The sequence below is a fragment of the Rosa chinensis genome, chromosome 6 (assembly GCF_002994745.2).
Source record: "Rosa chinensis cultivar Old Blush chromosome 6, RchiOBHm-V2, whole genome shotgun sequence".
In the NCBI taxonomy this organism is placed as follows: Eukaryota; Viridiplantae; Streptophyta; class Magnoliopsida; order Rosales; family Rosaceae; genus Rosa; species Rosa chinensis.
Genome location: NC_037093.1, coordinates 37,964,527 through 37,982,254, shown reverse-complemented (window position 1 = coordinate 37,982,254; position 17,728 = coordinate 37,964,527). Strand labels below are relative to the sequence as shown.

Genomic DNA, 17,728 nt, shown 5'->3' with positions numbered 1-17,728 from the left:
ATATACTAGAATCTAATCGTACTACCATTCCTTACTCTCCAAATAATACATGAAGAATTAATAGTACTCCACAATCTGGCAATGTTATCACAAATGTGAATATGAACCTTAGTCATTTGCGCGCATAGCATACACAGAGAATAGATGGAGTAACAGTTTGTATTAGAGTCAGCCTCCCAGCCATGCTCTTCAAGCTAGTTAATTTCCTAGAGTGAAATAAAGGCATACCTAAATATTAATTTCCTCAGTTCCATCCATCATAGATATGCACCCTTACCGTCTGTATTTTCATCATCATTCATATGTTCTCTTAGTTCTCAATTGTTCTAAATATTGTTCGGTGATTCAGTTAGCTTATCAACATAAAAAGGCTGCAATTATCCGAACGTCGCATTTATGTTCTATAATACGAGGCAAGATGATCTCTGCTTAATCCATGTATATATATTACAAATTATAAACCTACGTATGTACGTACCAAGATGGTGAAATTGAAGTGTAAATTAACATGCATCCCTAGAAATTTCCCAAGAGGGGATTATTTGATGGCAAACAAACAAAAAATCAAACTGAGACATACTAAAACATAAAACAAATTTAGTATCCTGGCATGAGCGATCAATCGAGTTGGTACTTTCTTGAACATCCAATGAAGGAAATGCTCACCTTTATCTTCGTCCTGATCAATCTCCACTAGTGTAACGCCCAAGGCTCCAAGGCGCAATCTCTGTTGAGGGTACCAATCAAAACGTGATCTTGGAACTTGAACAACTTCATGATCCAAGTCATCGTAATTTCTCTTGTAAAATTGAAGATCTGCTAAGTTTTGATCGTTGTTGTCATACTCGTTCCGGTGGCATACTAGTTGGACACCACAAATTTTCAAGGAAAGTGGTTTAGAAGGACGAAATTCCACTTGACACTTGCTCAAAAGTTGCTCTTCATTCCACCGTGGCCCCCAGTGCCTCATATCCGATAACGAAACATACTGCAGCCACACATGATTTGACCCCGGACGAATAAGGAAATGCTCATGAACATCATATATATAAGCACCATTGATGCGGACTAGGACATGAAACCCGTGTTTTTCATAATCATCATAATCATAGGTTAGTGTTCCATCTGTGCTTTCAAACACAGCCGATAAAGCCAATCTCGAATTCTTTCCACTGAAATTTGGAGGAAGTTTAATAACAAACTCGCAATTCTCAGGATCAGTTGGATGCTTACAAAAGTCGAACCACTTTGGAATATTATTTCCTGGAAGTACAACACTGGACTCGAAGTATGAATTATTCCCCTGCATTCATCAATGTTGCATAGTATTAACAAAACGAAATTAATCATGATGCATGAATATTGCATAGTATTAGTTAACTTAATTAGCCATGATACTTGCATACGTGCATGCTTACAAGCTTGTTAGTACCACCCTCTGGTTCAAATTTGTCGCAGAATATTCTTAATATACTTCCACTGCAAGAATTTGTTAAATATAAATGGTCCTAAAAGCTTAATTTGTCATTGTTGAAAGTTAATGCACATTGAAACATGTAAGATAATCTACAGCAATCAAGTGAAGTCTAAGAGTTGCTAGATAAATTTAGAAGATGATCTAGAATGATCATATTAGCTAGTGCAAGAAATTTCTAGAGTTACCATGTAAGTGTAGGAAGTTTCTAGAATTATCATGTAATTGTGATAAGGTTCTATATTAATCATGGAAGTGTAACCAAGGTCTAGAATATCTAACAAGTCTAGGAAGGTCTAGAATGATCCATCAAGGTCTACAAATATGTGATGTACCCTAGTAATCAAGATAGAAAGAAAGAAAGAAGAATAAGAAGCTGTTTAAGGACACCTAGTTTGTGTGTCTGATCCAAACTCTGATTAATTGTCTGAATTGTAATAGGGTTAGTCTTACCGATATCTACGAAGATATTCCAATTATTGTATGATTCAGTTATCTTGTAAGATGCAGATTCTTTGCTTGTAATCCTCTATATAAAGAGGCCCATATTATCAACGTAAGTACAACTCATTCTCCCAATTCTCTCTGCATTCATTTTCCTAACACATGTTATCAGCATGAAGCCCTAACCCTGAAACAAATAGCGAAACCCTAAATCTGAATACAAAACCTTGAAACCCTTACTGCCTCAACCGCACACCTTGAAGCCTTCGACCCCAGGAGTCCAAAACTGGCGGCAGAACCACTAGAACCTATCGGAAAACTACCGAACTAGCCTCCTGGAGCTCCAAACCGTCAGCTGCAAATTCTCCGCAGGTTCGTCTCCTTCTAGACAGTCTACGATAGCCAAACTTGGTCACCAACAGCTGCTCGACGCCAGGATTCAGGAACCAGAAGCAGAACCTCAAGAACAGGTCTAAAAGTGATTGAAAAGGCCGCCTAAGTCACTGAACCTCAGGCAGAAAAACCTGACATAAGCTATTTAGGGCATTTTTGGCCACCACGGGCTAGAAGCATCTTTCTCCGACCAACTGCCGACCAAAAGTTTTGTCAACCCCTGTTTATCCTTTTTAAGGTAATTTTTCGTTAAAGTTCCCGCATTGTGTACGTTTCTTTAAGATTTCAATTCTTTTCTTTTCTTTGGGGACTTGCAACCTCCCTTCTTCTACCCCCCCTTTCTTCTTTCATGGAGAGACCTAAGCCGAACTGTGGGGGTTCGTGCTATCTCTAAGTTTGTAGCTTGTTGAGACATTCAAACTTAGAGTTTGTTGGGAATATACGATCAACCACATACACATCATTGTTTCAATCTAATCTGATACATCTTGGAATAGAATTTCTTGGGAGCGACTAGGCTTTAATTTTTTTTTTTTTTTCGTGGTAGCCTTTTTGCTCCGAAACTAACCCTTTATCTTGTTCTCTTTCAGGATGAGTAACTTGAACAAACTGGACTTTGCTCCACTGGGAACAACTGGTTCTGGATATCACCAATGATGTCCGCTAGCATCTCTAGGCCGAATGAATCCTGGATACGATTTTTGAGCCTAGCCAGGACGTGCTAACTGTTGAGCAAGCTCAAGCTGTGGAAGCAAATAGAACAGCTTTAGAGGCAAATAAGGCGAAAGCCATCATCCTAATTAATGACTCGTCATATGGATGATTCCCTTCAGTACGAGTATATGAATGAAGAATACCCCGAAAGGCTGTGGGTCTCACTCGAAGGACACTTTGGCAATGTCTGTGACTCTCTGCTTCTTGATCTAGAAGTGAGATGGTATAAACTCCACTTCTCTGATTTCAAGACAGTTCTTGATTACAACTCAGAAGCACTTCGCATAAATCCTTAATGGAATTCTGTGGTAAAGAGATCACAGAGCGATGTTAATTGAAAGGACTCTCTCTACCTTCCCCGTCTCTGCTTTGATGGTTACTAAGAACTATCAAATTGATGTTACCGCAGGATGGATCACAAGGTTTCATGAGCTCATTGGAGCCATGAATGTAGCTGAAAAGCATAACATCCTTGTGAAGAACTATAATTCGAGACCCATGGGAACATAGCCTATTCCAGAGTCCAGTTATAGTCGCGCCAAGAGTGAAACCTAAATCTAGGGACATTTCTGGACATTCTGTTCTATATTCTCACTCTAATGAGGAATGTAACTGCCAAAATAAGCGGACACGAAATCGAAGAGGTCAACATGGAAAGAGAGAGGGGGGCAACGCCTCTGGCCATGTTGGTGGCGCCACCAACACTAAGAACTATAGTAATGACACTTTCAAACAGCCTCAATCAAGGGAGCATGAGCACAGAGAAGTATGTTCTCAATGTGGAGCATCAGGTCATTGGGCACACATTTATAGAGCTCGTGAGAGTATTGTCACCGCCTACAAAGCATATTGTGAAGTAAGAGAAGCTCACTTTGTGAAACAAGAAGATTAAAAAGGTGAACTTGAACTAAGGCCAAGATCAAGAGACTGGCGATTTTTAATAAAGTCTTTATTTTTTCTAAGAGATGTAATAGGCAATTGCCATATGTTTTTATAGTAAATGTCATTGGTTTAGTTTTTTCTTCAACTTGGCTCATCTAAAGTAAGTATGATATCTAGGAAGGTATTGAGATAAGTAGTATTTAAGCGAGCCTTGCTCCACTGAACTCTCTCTACTCACCTGGTCATATTATTTTGGAATTACCGAAATAAGTCAAACGACTATCATTGTTTTGCATTAGCTAATTTAAGATTAGATTTTCTTTTGGTCAAAGAAACAATGATGTATTATGTTGACTTATGAATAAAATTTCAAGTTCTTTTCATTATGACTCCATTTTAATTCTACGCATATTCTTCTGTGATATGATGGGTGGACCATCAGGTTTAGTTCATGGAATGGCCCAAAAACTCTCTACGCTACTAGGGTGAATCGAACCCTATTGAGCTATTCGAGCCAATGGATTTCATGCGAAAATACATGTAGAGAACGGAAAAGAGTTCATTTGCAATACCTCTAATGATTGAGGATAAAGGTACATCTTAGAGAAACTTACGTGTCTCTCTAGTGGATTTTATGTCACCACTATTCGAGCTATTAAATCCAATAAAGTTATGAGAGATTGTCTCTTATATTTAGCCACATATTGGTTTTGTCGCGATAGGATAGGTCATCTTAGTCTTGATATGATGATCCGTCTATTAAAGACTTTACACGGACATACATTCTTTCGAGCGAAACAAAGCACAAATCAAAGGTTGATTCCTGAACTAAGTGTGACCACCGTTGCTGCCTCTGGCGCCGCCACCGTCCACCGCCAGCCTAAGGCTAGCGTAGTCCATATCCATGATGCCATGAATAGTGTCCATCATGGTGATGGGCTAATGGCGCTCCAGGTGATCTTGCAATCACCAAACTTTGCTACCAATAGTGTTTCAGATCACATGCCCAACCAAAATCCTCAATGGTTACTTCTAAGGCCTCTCGCTCTACAAAGCTTATTCCTTATGAAAATTAAGACTGAGACCGTCCTATGCAAAGGATACGAAAATACTGATTCAGTTCTTACATAGAATCTGAGGGGATTCTATGGACCGATTCAACCAACTTGCAGACGTTTAAATATTTCATGATGTTGGTTGACGCGCAAACACGCTGGTCATGGGCTCACCCCTCGAATCATCTCATTCAGTCAATTCTATTTGACCTTGCTAGAGAGTTTACATCAAAGACTTCTGATGATTATTGCATATCACTGGGATTGATGTTGGACATTATATTCTCATGTACACACCAAATGGTCTGGCGGAAAAGACTACGATGGTAGCCCGGAAATTGGTTAATCTCTTTATATCCGCTTGGGGTTATGCAATATCGCATGCAGTTATGCGAATTTGTCTACGACCCACCGCTACTCAATCTATCTCTGTATTATAACCAGTGACTGGGTACGAGTATTTCATACTTGTGCATATTTGAGTGCGTCATTTATATGCCTATTGCGTCGCCACAACGAGCTAAGATGGGTCCTCACAGACGAATGGGCATATACGTTGGACATGAAACTCTAACAATTGTCTGCCACTTAATACCCTTGCTAGGCGATCTCTTTACCTCATGTCTTGCAGATTGTCACTTTGATGAGACAGTCTTCCCGTCGTTAAGGGGAAATAAAAACACAGATGTTCAACAGGAACGACAGAAATTGTCGTGATCTGTCCCCACTATATCTCATCTTGATCCCTACTAAAGTGACGAGATCATACATATCTGCTGCAACTATGCCTGCAAGGATGGACATCTCTACGAGAGGACGTAGCACCATCCTACAAGGAGGTAGGCATGACACAAACACCATAGAGAGTGGCACTCTAGCATTACAAGTCATGACCCGAGCTAGGATGCGTGGGAGGCTCGTGGGTTCAAATGATGCTTTGGCACAACTCAATTCTTTGACCATCGACACTCAAAATCCGTCTCATTAGAACATTCTGAATTATAGTTATTTCTGGGAGACGCTTCAACATCAAAACCTATTCCTGAGAATATATAGATCTATAAAAATTACACTAGTGTACATAAGACGTGGGATAGAAACTCCATCATGATTGATAATGTATTCGAGCATGAGTTTGTTGAATCTGATGATATCGAACCACACTCCATTGATGAATAAATGCCAACGTAGATAGAATCGGCCTTAATGGAAATATGTGATCCAAGCTAAGTTGGATTCTGTAACGAAAGGGAAGGTTTTTAGAGCCAGTGATGTCTGCACTTCCTAACAGAAAACATGTTGACTAATGGGTCTTCATTAGAAAGCGTGATGAGATAAAGAAATAGTAATCTCGCCTTATGGCATAAGGCTTCTCACAAAACACCCTGGAATCGACTACGAGGAGACATTCTCTCAATGGATGTCACTGCACTCCACTACCCTGTCAATTTGGTAGTTTCTAAATAACTGAACATGCAGCTTACGAATGTAGTTACTACTACAAAAATTGAATCATACGACACATCTCAGACGACGCATCATAGTTTTTCCGTCGTCTGATTGATTTTTATTTTTTTGGACGTTGTTTTTATAAAATCCATTGTCTGATATGAAATTATGAATTAGTTCAGAAGACGTTTTAAGACAAAACTGTTGTATGACCCTAAAAAAATTGAGCGGCAAGTTTCCCACCGACGATAGGGTTTGTCCAAATTGATATAAATAGGGCTTGAAATCCCAACACTCGAGTAAAAAAAAAAAAAAAAAAAAAAAAAACCCAAAGCTCATTCCTTACTTTCTCGACGACACCTCACTCTCTCTCGACAACGTGTCCCCAAAACCAAAACTCTACTCTTCCAAGCCCTCACTCTTCGCTTGCGCTTCACCTTCAAACCAAAACTAGTCTCTCTAACCAGTTGACCGCTTGACATCATCATGGCAGAGGCTGTTCTCCCTCAACATCTCTGGTTCCATCCTCTCAAGGCCATCACCGACCATAATCCAAGGGGTCGTTATCCTCTCCGTTGATCTGAAGGCATGTCCGGCAACTGCTACTACACTGCTGTGTTCTAGCCCCACAACCGCATCATGGGCTCCCCTCCAGCAGTCACTTGAACATGGTTATTACACCTCCAGCTGGAAGAAGATCTCGACCACCTCGATCTACTTCCAGAATCTTCCCTATAAGGTGAATTCCTCCACTGGGTCATTGATTACGACAAGCAATGGGAAAAGGCCTTGAATTTCACGCACAGATTGACACCTAGGATTTGTGAGATTTTTCGAATCGGAGGAACTAAATTGGAGAATCGATGCATGAGCAACCAGAAGAAGAGGAATTTCTAGATAGAGGCGTTCAGGCACAGAGTGGTGGTGGATCTGAAATACGCCGATAAGACGTGGAAGGTTTTGGAGCATGCTAGTGGCCTCAGCTTTGAAGAGCTTTACAGGTTTTTCAATCTCTAGCCACCGGCATGATGATATCAGAGGACGAGGATGAGAGCTTGGCTCAATTCCTCAAAACGGAGGTGCTCTCAGAGATCTCCAACCAGGTATCTACTTCATCTTTCTCTCAATTTTTTATGTCCCCTAATCTGTTCAATTTCAAAATCCGATCTTTAGGGTTTGGTTTTCTTCAAATTGTCTTGAATTTGCGTTTTGGATTTTGTGGGGATTGATTGGTTTTAGGGAGGTTGTGATCGGAAACTGCGGAAATGGGGTTGATTTCAAGGATTCCGTGCGCAATTAAAAGAGATCCATTTGTGTGTATGGTTGTCGAAACCAGTTATTTAAGTATACTGGCCTATAGGAAAACTATTTTCTTTTGCAGCGTGATGAAGAGGACATGGTGGATCTTGGTAGAAATTGCCCGGTTGAGTTCAAGGAGTACTATGTCGAAATTCAAGCTGCCAAAAGAAGCCAAGCACCTGTTCCTTCACAGGTAATTAGAGTTTCTTAAGCCTTACATTACTTCTTATATGCATAAAGTTGTCTTTCTGTGTGAGATTAGAGAAGAGGCTGCTATTCCATCGTGATGGAAAGAACAATTAAAGATCATGTTATGTTTGTTTCTCTTAAAATTTCGCTCGCAATGGCTTGTAGTTTTGTGATTTTGCTGCTGTTTGTTTGATTTTGTGCTCGGAATTTGATGCTTTTTAAGTCCTTAGAGGTTGTTTGGCGACCGGAAAAATGGTGACTATGATTGTAGTTTTACTTCCTTTATTAGCTTTGTGTTTCCTGTTTTTCCAAATACGATTCCTAGTTATGATCCACATGACAGTGAACATGGTCTGAAGTAGAGTTTATACTGTGAGTTTGATTCTTTGATTTGCTCTATTGGTGTTGATCTCTGTTTTGTTTCTCACTGCTTGCATTAGTATTCTGCTTTCTTAATTCGTTACCTACAAGTGGGGCGGTGGTAGGTGTGAACCAAATAGCCTTAAATATTTGTATTCATAGCTTGATTGATGCATTAGTTCACAAATTGAGCCAATTCCTATTGTCTTGTATGAGCCAATGCATACCCAGCTGGATTGATTTCTAACTTCAACTACCCTTTGTTTTACGTAGAGTTGGCCAAAGAAAGGAATCTAATTTTCCATTAACTTCTCGTCTTGTATATACAACATGCTTTCATAAATTTTATTTAAATAACTTCTTTGTCTTGTTGGAGAAAACATGCTTCTAGATTCAGATTATAGTAAATTATACTTGTAGACTATCTCGTTGCAGAAGACTTTTCTAACAAAAGAATTGGACTATATGAATTGGAGGATTGTGATGACAAGACCACAATACATATTGGATATTGCATTGCAGATTGTTTAATAGGCTTTATGATAGTGCTCTATCAGAACAAATGGATATGTGCTGGCATCATTTTGTTCCTCGTATTTACTTTTCCTTCCCCATTTTGCTAAAGGGATAAAAGGAAATTGCAAGTATGTTAAGAGCTTGCAGTAGACACTCTTACTTGGTTAACATTTTTAGTTTAATTGCCTTTAGATTGAATATATTTTACCGTCCTGTCAGGAAGTTGCTGAGATAAAGAGAACTAATAAAACAGGAAATGAGGTATGTTCTGTGTTGTATTCGATTATTATCATCAGTCCAGGAATACTCAATGTCTGCAAATTTCATTTTGTCATACGTAGTTGGTTTGTATATGGTTAAGCCTTTTTCTTTGAATTTTGCAGGCATAAACTAAAATACTGGCCAGGCAGCTAATCAGGCTTAGGCAACAGATAACTAACTTACAAGGAAGTAGGGCTCAAATGAGAGGAATAGCAACTCATCATACGCAGGTCGACTGTCAACTCTGTATCTTTATAAAAAATAATGAAGAATATGACATCTAGTTATCTATGCATATGTGCACAGATGCATGTATATATTTGTAAATTCTAAGGGAAGGATAAAGGGATGAAGGTGGAAAATGATAAATTTGTGATTGGATAGTTCATCAAACTAGAGGTTCATGTATTTTAGTTGTAGAATAGTAGGGGTGCAGTAATTTGGTCTAGTATCTTGAGATGCTTGTGATACTTTGCTATCTAAGTACTAGACTAGGAAATTCTGCGATATCTCAAAATTAGAGATTCCCTTAAATACATAAATAAATCAAAGACTATAAAATGCTGAACTAAATGATTTATCTTTGTTTTGTGTACAATAGGTGTTGGTAGTCTCGGGTGAGCAGCAAAGCTTGCAAAGCTGGACTATTGATCCAAATGCAGCTGGAACTACAAAAAGACAACAAAAAGCTCCTAAAAGGCTTGTTCGTATTAGTGCTTGGAAGCTTGCAAAGCTAGACTCCAATGATGCCATGAGAGCGGCAAAACTTGCCGAGCAAGACTCTTTTAAGTAAATTTCTAGATATATATTGCTAGGAGAGTACTATTAGATGTACTCTTTTGGTGGATAAAAGATTACCTTTGCACAATCCAATTTGGTGCACGATGTGGATTATAATAATTTCTTCTATATATTAATCAATTACTGTTAATTTGGTCATTTTTTATTCTAGTACCAGCATATATAATGCATTGAATCATTCTATTCGGACAACAATAACTACAAAGAAAACGGTCGTCTGACGGCAAAACAGATAACAGATGTTTTGTAAAGAGCGTTGTGTGAATAAAACTCACACAATGGCCATAAAATAAAGCGACCTCTGAATCTCAATCACACAACAGCTGCTAAAATCGCCCGTTGTCTAAAGAATAGTCACACAACAGCTAATGTTGTCGACAGGCTGCTGGCATGTTACCGACATGCTGCCGAGCCCTACAATCGACTTTCATCATACGACGCCTCGATATACGACGGTTTAGCTCCATATCAGACCACGGTTTTTAGCCTTCGTCTGATTCAATTTGTAGTAGTGAATCACTACGTATCTTTATAGGGATCTAGATACAGAACGTACATAAAGGTTCATGGTAGACTGCATTTACCCAAGTTAAGTGGCTCTAAGCAACAGAGCACATTTGCAATGAGGTTAAAATACACACTAAGTGACTACTTGATTGAGAAGGGATATGTAAATGCCCACGCATTTATATGACAAGTTGCGGATTCTATCGCAGTTCATGTTCGTGACATGATCTTCATTAGAAGGAGTTGAGGGAAACTGTTGAACACTTGAAATCCGAGTTTGAGATGAAGGATCTTGGGAGAACACGATTACGTCTCGGTTTGGAACTTGAGCATCGTGTTGATGGATGCTTTAGACGTTTTGACAAGATCAAGCCTTCAAGCACGCCTATGATCGTCCGTAGTGTTGATCCTAAAAATGATCATCTTCGTCTGAATGATGATGACTAAGATGTGCTAGAGGCAAAAATGTCCTACTTGAGTACAATAGGCGCATTATTGTACTTAGCTCAATGCACAAGACCAGATATCTCATTTGTCGTGAACTTGTTAGCTAGGTATAGCTCTGCGCCAACGTGACGCCATTGGACGGAAGTAAAAAATATATTTCATACTTGAGATGGACGATTGATATGGGCTTGTTCTATCCCTACAGAGAGATGATGGTTCGGACCCATCAGACACCAAGTATGCCGCCAACACTGACCTGCATCCTTTATCCCAATCTCAAAACGACATTAGTATTTTGGAAGGTTTTGCTGATGCTGTGTATCTCACTGACCCACATAAAGGTCGTTCCTTAACTAGCATGTGTTCACCATGGATAAGACAGCGATATCTTAGAGGTCTACAGAACATACCCTAGTCACTATATTTTCGAACCATGCAGAGATCATTGCCCTTCACGAAGTAGTTCGTAAATGTAGGTGGATTGAATCCATAATTACGCATGTTTGAAGTAATTGTGAGTTGAAGTCTACCACAAGATGAGCCTGTGAGCATTTATAAGGATAATGCTGCTTGTTTGAACAAATGAAGCAAGGCTACATCAAAGGCGACAATACCAAACATCATCAGCAACAACAAACTCTCCTCAAGATCAAGTGAACTAGGTTCGATCTGAGGACAATGTGACTGACATGTCCACTAAGTCATTGCTTAATTCCATTTTCGAGAGACATATTGGTAGCACCATTTGAGGAAGTTATCTGAACTCCCATGACCGTAGTCATCAGGGAGAGATGCAGACATCAAGGGGAGATGTCTACATATATGGTCTCGAAATGTGAAGGGTGTGTTGTACTATTTTTCTCCTTCGACCGAGGTTATTTTCATCCCACTGGGTTTTTGTTACTCGGCAAGGTTTTTGATGAGGTAACGAGAGGAGCACCACGTTTGGGCGACACAAGGGGAAGTGTTTAAGGACAACAAGTTTGTGTATCTGGCCAAAACTCTAATTACTTATATGAGTTGTAATAGGGTTAGTTTTACCAATATCTACAAAGAAATTCCAATCATTGTATGATTCAGTTGTAATATGCAGATTCTTTGCTTGTAATCCTCTACATAGAGGCACCTATTATCAATGAAAGTACAACTCATTCTCCCAATTCTCTCTGATGTTCTCTGTGCATTCCTTTTTCCTAAAACAGAAGCAAGTTAAAGCAATACAATTTGAAGTTTCAAATTATTGCGCCATCATTCCCTCTATTTCATTTGCTTCTCTTCCAAATCATATCCTCCTAATATAGTTGTCCTAATAACATCTTCTCCCAACTTCTAGCTCCTAAATACATTGTTCAAAACACATTGTCCTAGCCCACAACTTCTAAAGCTTGCACACCAAGTTACAATAGTGGTATCAAAGGCACAAATTCTAACCATTATCATGTAATGTTCATAGAAAATGTTAAGCAAAGCTAGCTCCCAATTCCCATCACAGAAGTTGGGAATCGGGGATTAGATGAGTCGAATGCATCACTCTTGTAAACCAATGGTCTCATAGGATCAAGGGTTGGGGGAGGAAGGGAGAGTCAGGTTTGGGTGAAACAAACAAACTTTATTTTAAGGAGGGTCAATATCGAAACTCTTCTAAGAGTATTCCAAGACTTGAATAACGGAAAAGTATCACATTTAGGCCAGGTGATCATGGTCCACATGGCACTAAACGTAGCTTCGCCGCTAGATTTTGGACAAATGCATGTCTCAATCATACGCTGATAAGGAATCAATCAAAAGTCAACACCTTATATATTGAGCTTGCAAAGTTGATTCAAACATGCTAGGTTGAAATCAGAAAAGATCTACTTACCACCAATAAAAAAAAATATATATATATATATAGTAGAGAAAGAGCAAGATATAGAGATCAGAAGTGAGAGAAACCTGATCATAGTGCTGATTAAGTAAAATAGATGCCATCTTTTCCACATCCAAGTCCATAGCAAAGAGTAGTTTGTGGCATTCAGACAAGTCGCTCCACTCAAGCCAACCTAATGAGTTTGGGTGGTCCAAAATATCAGATAATTTTGAAAATCTTTCCAATGATTTGCAGCCACTTGCATTTATTGCTGTTATCGTTGGAGAAAGCTGTGGAATTTCTCGAAGCCTCTTACAATCGCGTAATATGAGCCCATGCAAGTTAACAAACTTAATGATACATGTTGGAAGGCTGACAAAACTGCTTCCTGATAGATCCAGAAAGGCCAGGGTGGACAAGCAACTAAATGGAATCAAGAAATCACATTCTGATATGTTGCAGTCCCCGACTCGAAAACGTGTCAGCTCAGGAAACACCGGTACGGAGCAGTCTTCATCATTGTTGTCATCACGTAAATACTGCTTCATGGTGGATGTTGTTGTTGACATTGGAAATGTAAGAAGTTTTGGACAGCCTCTGACCTCAAGTTCCTGCAGATGTTTCAACTGATAGATGCTGCTTGGAATAATTTTAAGGTTTTCGCAACACTTTAGATATATATGCTGCAAATGTTCCATGGTTCCGGCCTCAATTTCAGGGAAGCTCTCCAGCAGTTTGCAACCTATCATATCAAGAACTTCCAGTGATTTCATGCCAAGTCTTGTGGGAAACCTTTTAAGGTTAGAGCAATCTTGCACTGACAAACTCACAAGCTTATCAAGGCTTCCAACAGAATCATGAATCCCTACTAAACTCCTACATTCTCTAAGACACAACCTCTCTAAATTTGGAAATCCTGAGAAGTCTGGGATTTCTTTTAGAATTTCACACCCCTCGAAGTCCATAGATTTCAACCTGTCAAGTTTCTTTACATAAAAGAAGTAATTGAACAAGGATTGGTCAGATGATACTTGAGCTTCAATTAATTAAACAAAATAGTTATTTCAACTAATTTTTATACATTTAGAGCAAGAAGCTCTTAAAACTAAGCAAATCAAAAGTACATACTGTGATTGACTGTCCGAAACGTGATATGTTGCTCGAAGGCATACTGAGTGCAACAAGTTTCTTTGGATTAAAATTGGATGGTAGGGATTCAAGAGGATATTTGTACCAATCAAGGAGCCTTAATGAGTTGGGTAGATAACCAATGTTTCCAACAAGGCGTGCATTTCGATTTATGAAGTATCTGAGATTCCTCATTCTTAACAAGGCTTCAGCACCCACATGGATCTCTTCATTTTTGGGCATTTTAATCTTTATGCCTCGAACTTTACTTGTTCCCTAATAGGAAAAAGCAATGAATTAAACACTACAAGTATACCTGATTAGCAAGTATAACTATTGTAACAAGTATATATCATCACCATTAGATAGAAATCTACACTCAATATCATTCAATGACTAGAGAAGTAGAATATCAAGATTTTTGTATTAACAATGGAAACAAAGATAATTTACTTACCGTTTCTTCTGTTAGAACATGTACAACATCCTTATGAAACCACAATCTACTGCGTTCACCCGGTTCTGTGGGTGATTCTTGACGCACTATTTCCTTGCCCATGTCTGCGATTAAGTCATGCATACATAGCAAATTATCTTTATCAATCGCTAAGAGGGACTTATCTATGAGCACTGCAATACTTATTACTGGGTACAAGTCACAACTTCTTAGGACATCCATTATAAAATGTTTACGTTCTCCTTTGAAAAAACAAGCAATGTCAAGGAAAACTTCCTTCTGATGATCTTCTAATCCATTGAAACTTATTTTAAGTATTTCTTGGACTTTTTTGTTGGGAATTCTTTCATAACTATCCAATGCATCTTGCCACTCTTCTATGCTTCTACCAAAAAGATGAGAACCTAAAACCATCAGAGCTAATGGAAGGCCTTTGGTATAATACACAGCACGCTCAACAAGTTTCACATAATCATCCTTAGGTCGGTCTTTTTTGAAGGAATTCCAACTGAAAAGCTCAAAAGCTTCACAGAATTCTAATTCCTTGACCTTGTATGTTAAACTAACTCCATGAGCAATTAACAGATGTTTATCTCTAGTTGTTATCATAACTCTACTACCCGGACCAAACCAATTATATCCTCCTGCTAAGTTTTCTAATTGCTTGAGATGATCCACATCATCTAAAACTATAAGAACCCTCTTATTCCAAAGTCTTTTCTCTATTTCATAAGCAGGATCATCAACATTGCTCAGCTTCACTCCTCCACCCCCTAAAATCTTGGAAAGAAGAGTTTCTTGCAGTTGAACCAAGCCATCATGTGGCACTAATGACCTTTCTCTCACATTTTCCAAAAAACAGCTAGCTTCAAATCGATGAGCAATTGACCCATATACAGCTTTGGCAACAGTTGTTTTACCAATTCCTCCAATTCCCCATATTCCAACCATGCGAACATCATTTTCCTCAACACATAGAAGCTCATGCATATCCCGGACACGAGATTCCAGTCCTACAGGATACTTGGCAACTTTCAAGTATGTCCGATTTGATACTTGAATTGAGATCTCCTCCACAATATTTTGGATAAACTTGGATTCATTCCTACCAATTCAATATGAATTAAAGATCAAACATTTAATGAATCTACAATTTTGCAATAAATTCCCATAAATTACGAATAAGGATACAAAAAATAGAGAGCCAAGAAACCAATATCAGCAAGTAACTTTTCAGATAAAATGTTGGTATAGATGATAGATTCAAGAGGAGGAAAGATTCGGAGTTTGACTTGTGTAGGCAAAATCATCTCATTCACTAGGACTAAAACCCCATAGTTGAGTTCTATAATTTGCAGGTTTACAATTCGTAGGTTAACTGTTAAAAGTGAAGCTCTCGTTTTTGTTTTATCAGATAGACAATTTCAGTAAGCAAAAGTTTCAATTGCTTGAACATGTGGATTAATAGAATCTAAAAGCCAAAGTGAGCATTATTCAGCAGAGAGAGATGAAATAAGAAAATAATATTCAATACATCATATTGAATATTTAGTAAATGTTGGATATTGAACTAAACTGAAGGAAACCTGCGAACGTATTGCCAAAGTAAATATTTAGTAAAAGTTGACTTCTCCTTCTCATTCCATTCTATATTTAGTTAAAGTCACCTACAATTGGAGCCTGTTGATTTAGATGGCAATAGTACTTTTCTTCATTACTTCAAAACTATAAACCAATTGTCCTGTTATACTGTCAAATGAGGCAGCCAAAAGATAATTAATTGTCCTTTGAGAACCTGAAAGGCTCATAAAGATTTTTAAATTTTGGATTGAATCCTTCCCTTTGCTTTGATTGGTTAAAAGATAACAAGTGATAAAAAATTAAGAATTATTTTCTGTTCATCAAGAACATCTTCACCACCAGTTTTCAGTTTATCAAAGAGGTGAAGTAATTAAGAGGTTAAAAAATGCCTGATTGAAAACAAAAAAAAAAAAAAAAATTGATGATAATACAATTCCTTCTGGTTCTTATCAAAAGCAATCCCTGTTTGTAAGGGTCTTAATGCCTTGTATATGTATATAGGTGATAGAAATGATCATACTTACCCGTCCGGAAAATGCCATCCAGATAGACTAGCTGCGTGAGTAAGAGCTGTCCTCCATCTCCGCACCTTGTCCATGTTGAAGTTGAACCGCACTTCATGTTGATGCATTGCCTCAGCAAATCTGCCTCTCTGATTTCTTACATCTGAAGGATCCACCTTGTAAAAAATGGGCCAAACAAGTTGTCGCTTTGATTCTTTACACTCAAGGATGATGAGGAGTTCATCCAAGCACCATTTGGAGGATGCATAGTTTTCAGAGAATACAATGACAGAAACCCTCGACTCCTGAATTGCTTTGACAAGTGTTGGTCCAATCTCTTCTCCTTTTCTAAGATCACGATCATCTATGAAGGTGTGAAGACCCCTCTGGCACAAAGCAGTATACAAATGGCCAGTAAAATTATTACGTGTATCTTCACCTCTAAAACTCAAGAACACATCGTAACTCCACCTAATTGGAGTAAAAGAAGAAGAAGAAACGCCTCTGTTCATATTGCAAGCCATATGATCACAGCCTCAGGTTAAGCAAGCTTCGAATTCAGAGTAGTGGTGCAACATAATATGGACACAGCATATGTACATAATGGACAGAAGGGACGACTTTCCTGAACCAGCACATGGCAGTTGGCACCTGCGATTACTATATATGAACGGAAAAATGAAAAGAAAAAAAAAGCTCATTCACTCCAAAGTCCAAACTATGCCGTCAGTGGCCACCATCCTCCGCCGGAAGCTCACGGGCAAGCCATTCCCCACTTCTGATTACCATCACTCAGATCATTCTCCGACTTGCCGGAGAGAATCGAGAAGATTCTGATAGCCAGTAGAGGCGAAATTGCGTGCAGGATCATAAGGACAGCAAAGAGACTCGGAATTCCAACCGTCGCCGTCTTCAGCGACGCCGATAGACACTCACTACACCAAATCCGCCGACAAGGCCGTATCGCTCCGGCTCCGGCTCCGGCTCCCTCAACACCTCGTCGATTCTTGACGCCGCCGTTCGTACTGGTGCGGCAGGTGTTCAGTGCTGGCCTGGGTTAATGGAAGAGGACGGAAGAGGATGAAGCAATTGGGGGACCTTGACGTCTGAAGCAATGGGACCCACGACGTCTTCATGTCAGTATTTCACTTAAACTATAGCCTAGTATCATTATCAGACCACGCTGATATTCTGATAATTCTGATAATGATAAAGGAAAGAAAAGAAAAGAAAAAAAGAGCACTTGTAAGATGCCCTTGAAAATGAGAAAATGTGTGGTCAGTGGTGTGGGTTGGTCAATTCAGTGTTTGCTTTAGCAGACACGTGTACTGCTACTCATATCCAAATCCAAGCCTATGTTATGTTAGGCCACGACGCTAGTGAGGATTTTGAATAAAATACTTTTTTTTTTCTTTTTTT

General features: G+C 38.9%; 1 protein-coding gene across 1 annotated transcript; it reads right to left on the bottom strand.

The window, feature by feature from the left end:
• Window positions 1-371: 371 nt before the first annotated feature.
• Window positions 372-17,506, bottom strand: LOC112172897 (disease resistance protein RPV1). Its single transcript, XM_024310400.2, has 5 exons — window positions 16,331-17,506; window positions 14,226-15,330; window positions 13,769-14,044; window positions 12,727-13,626; window positions 372-1,303 (listed from the first exon to the last, which is right to left on the bottom strand). The coding sequence occupies exons 1-5, from the start codon at window positions 16,831-16,833 to the stop codon at window positions 539-541; spliced, it is 3,549 nt and encodes a 1,182-aa protein (XP_024166168.1). The 5' UTR covers window positions 16,834-17,506; the 3' UTR covers window positions 372-538.
• Between the last annotated feature and the right edge of the window lie 222 nt (window positions 17,507-17,728).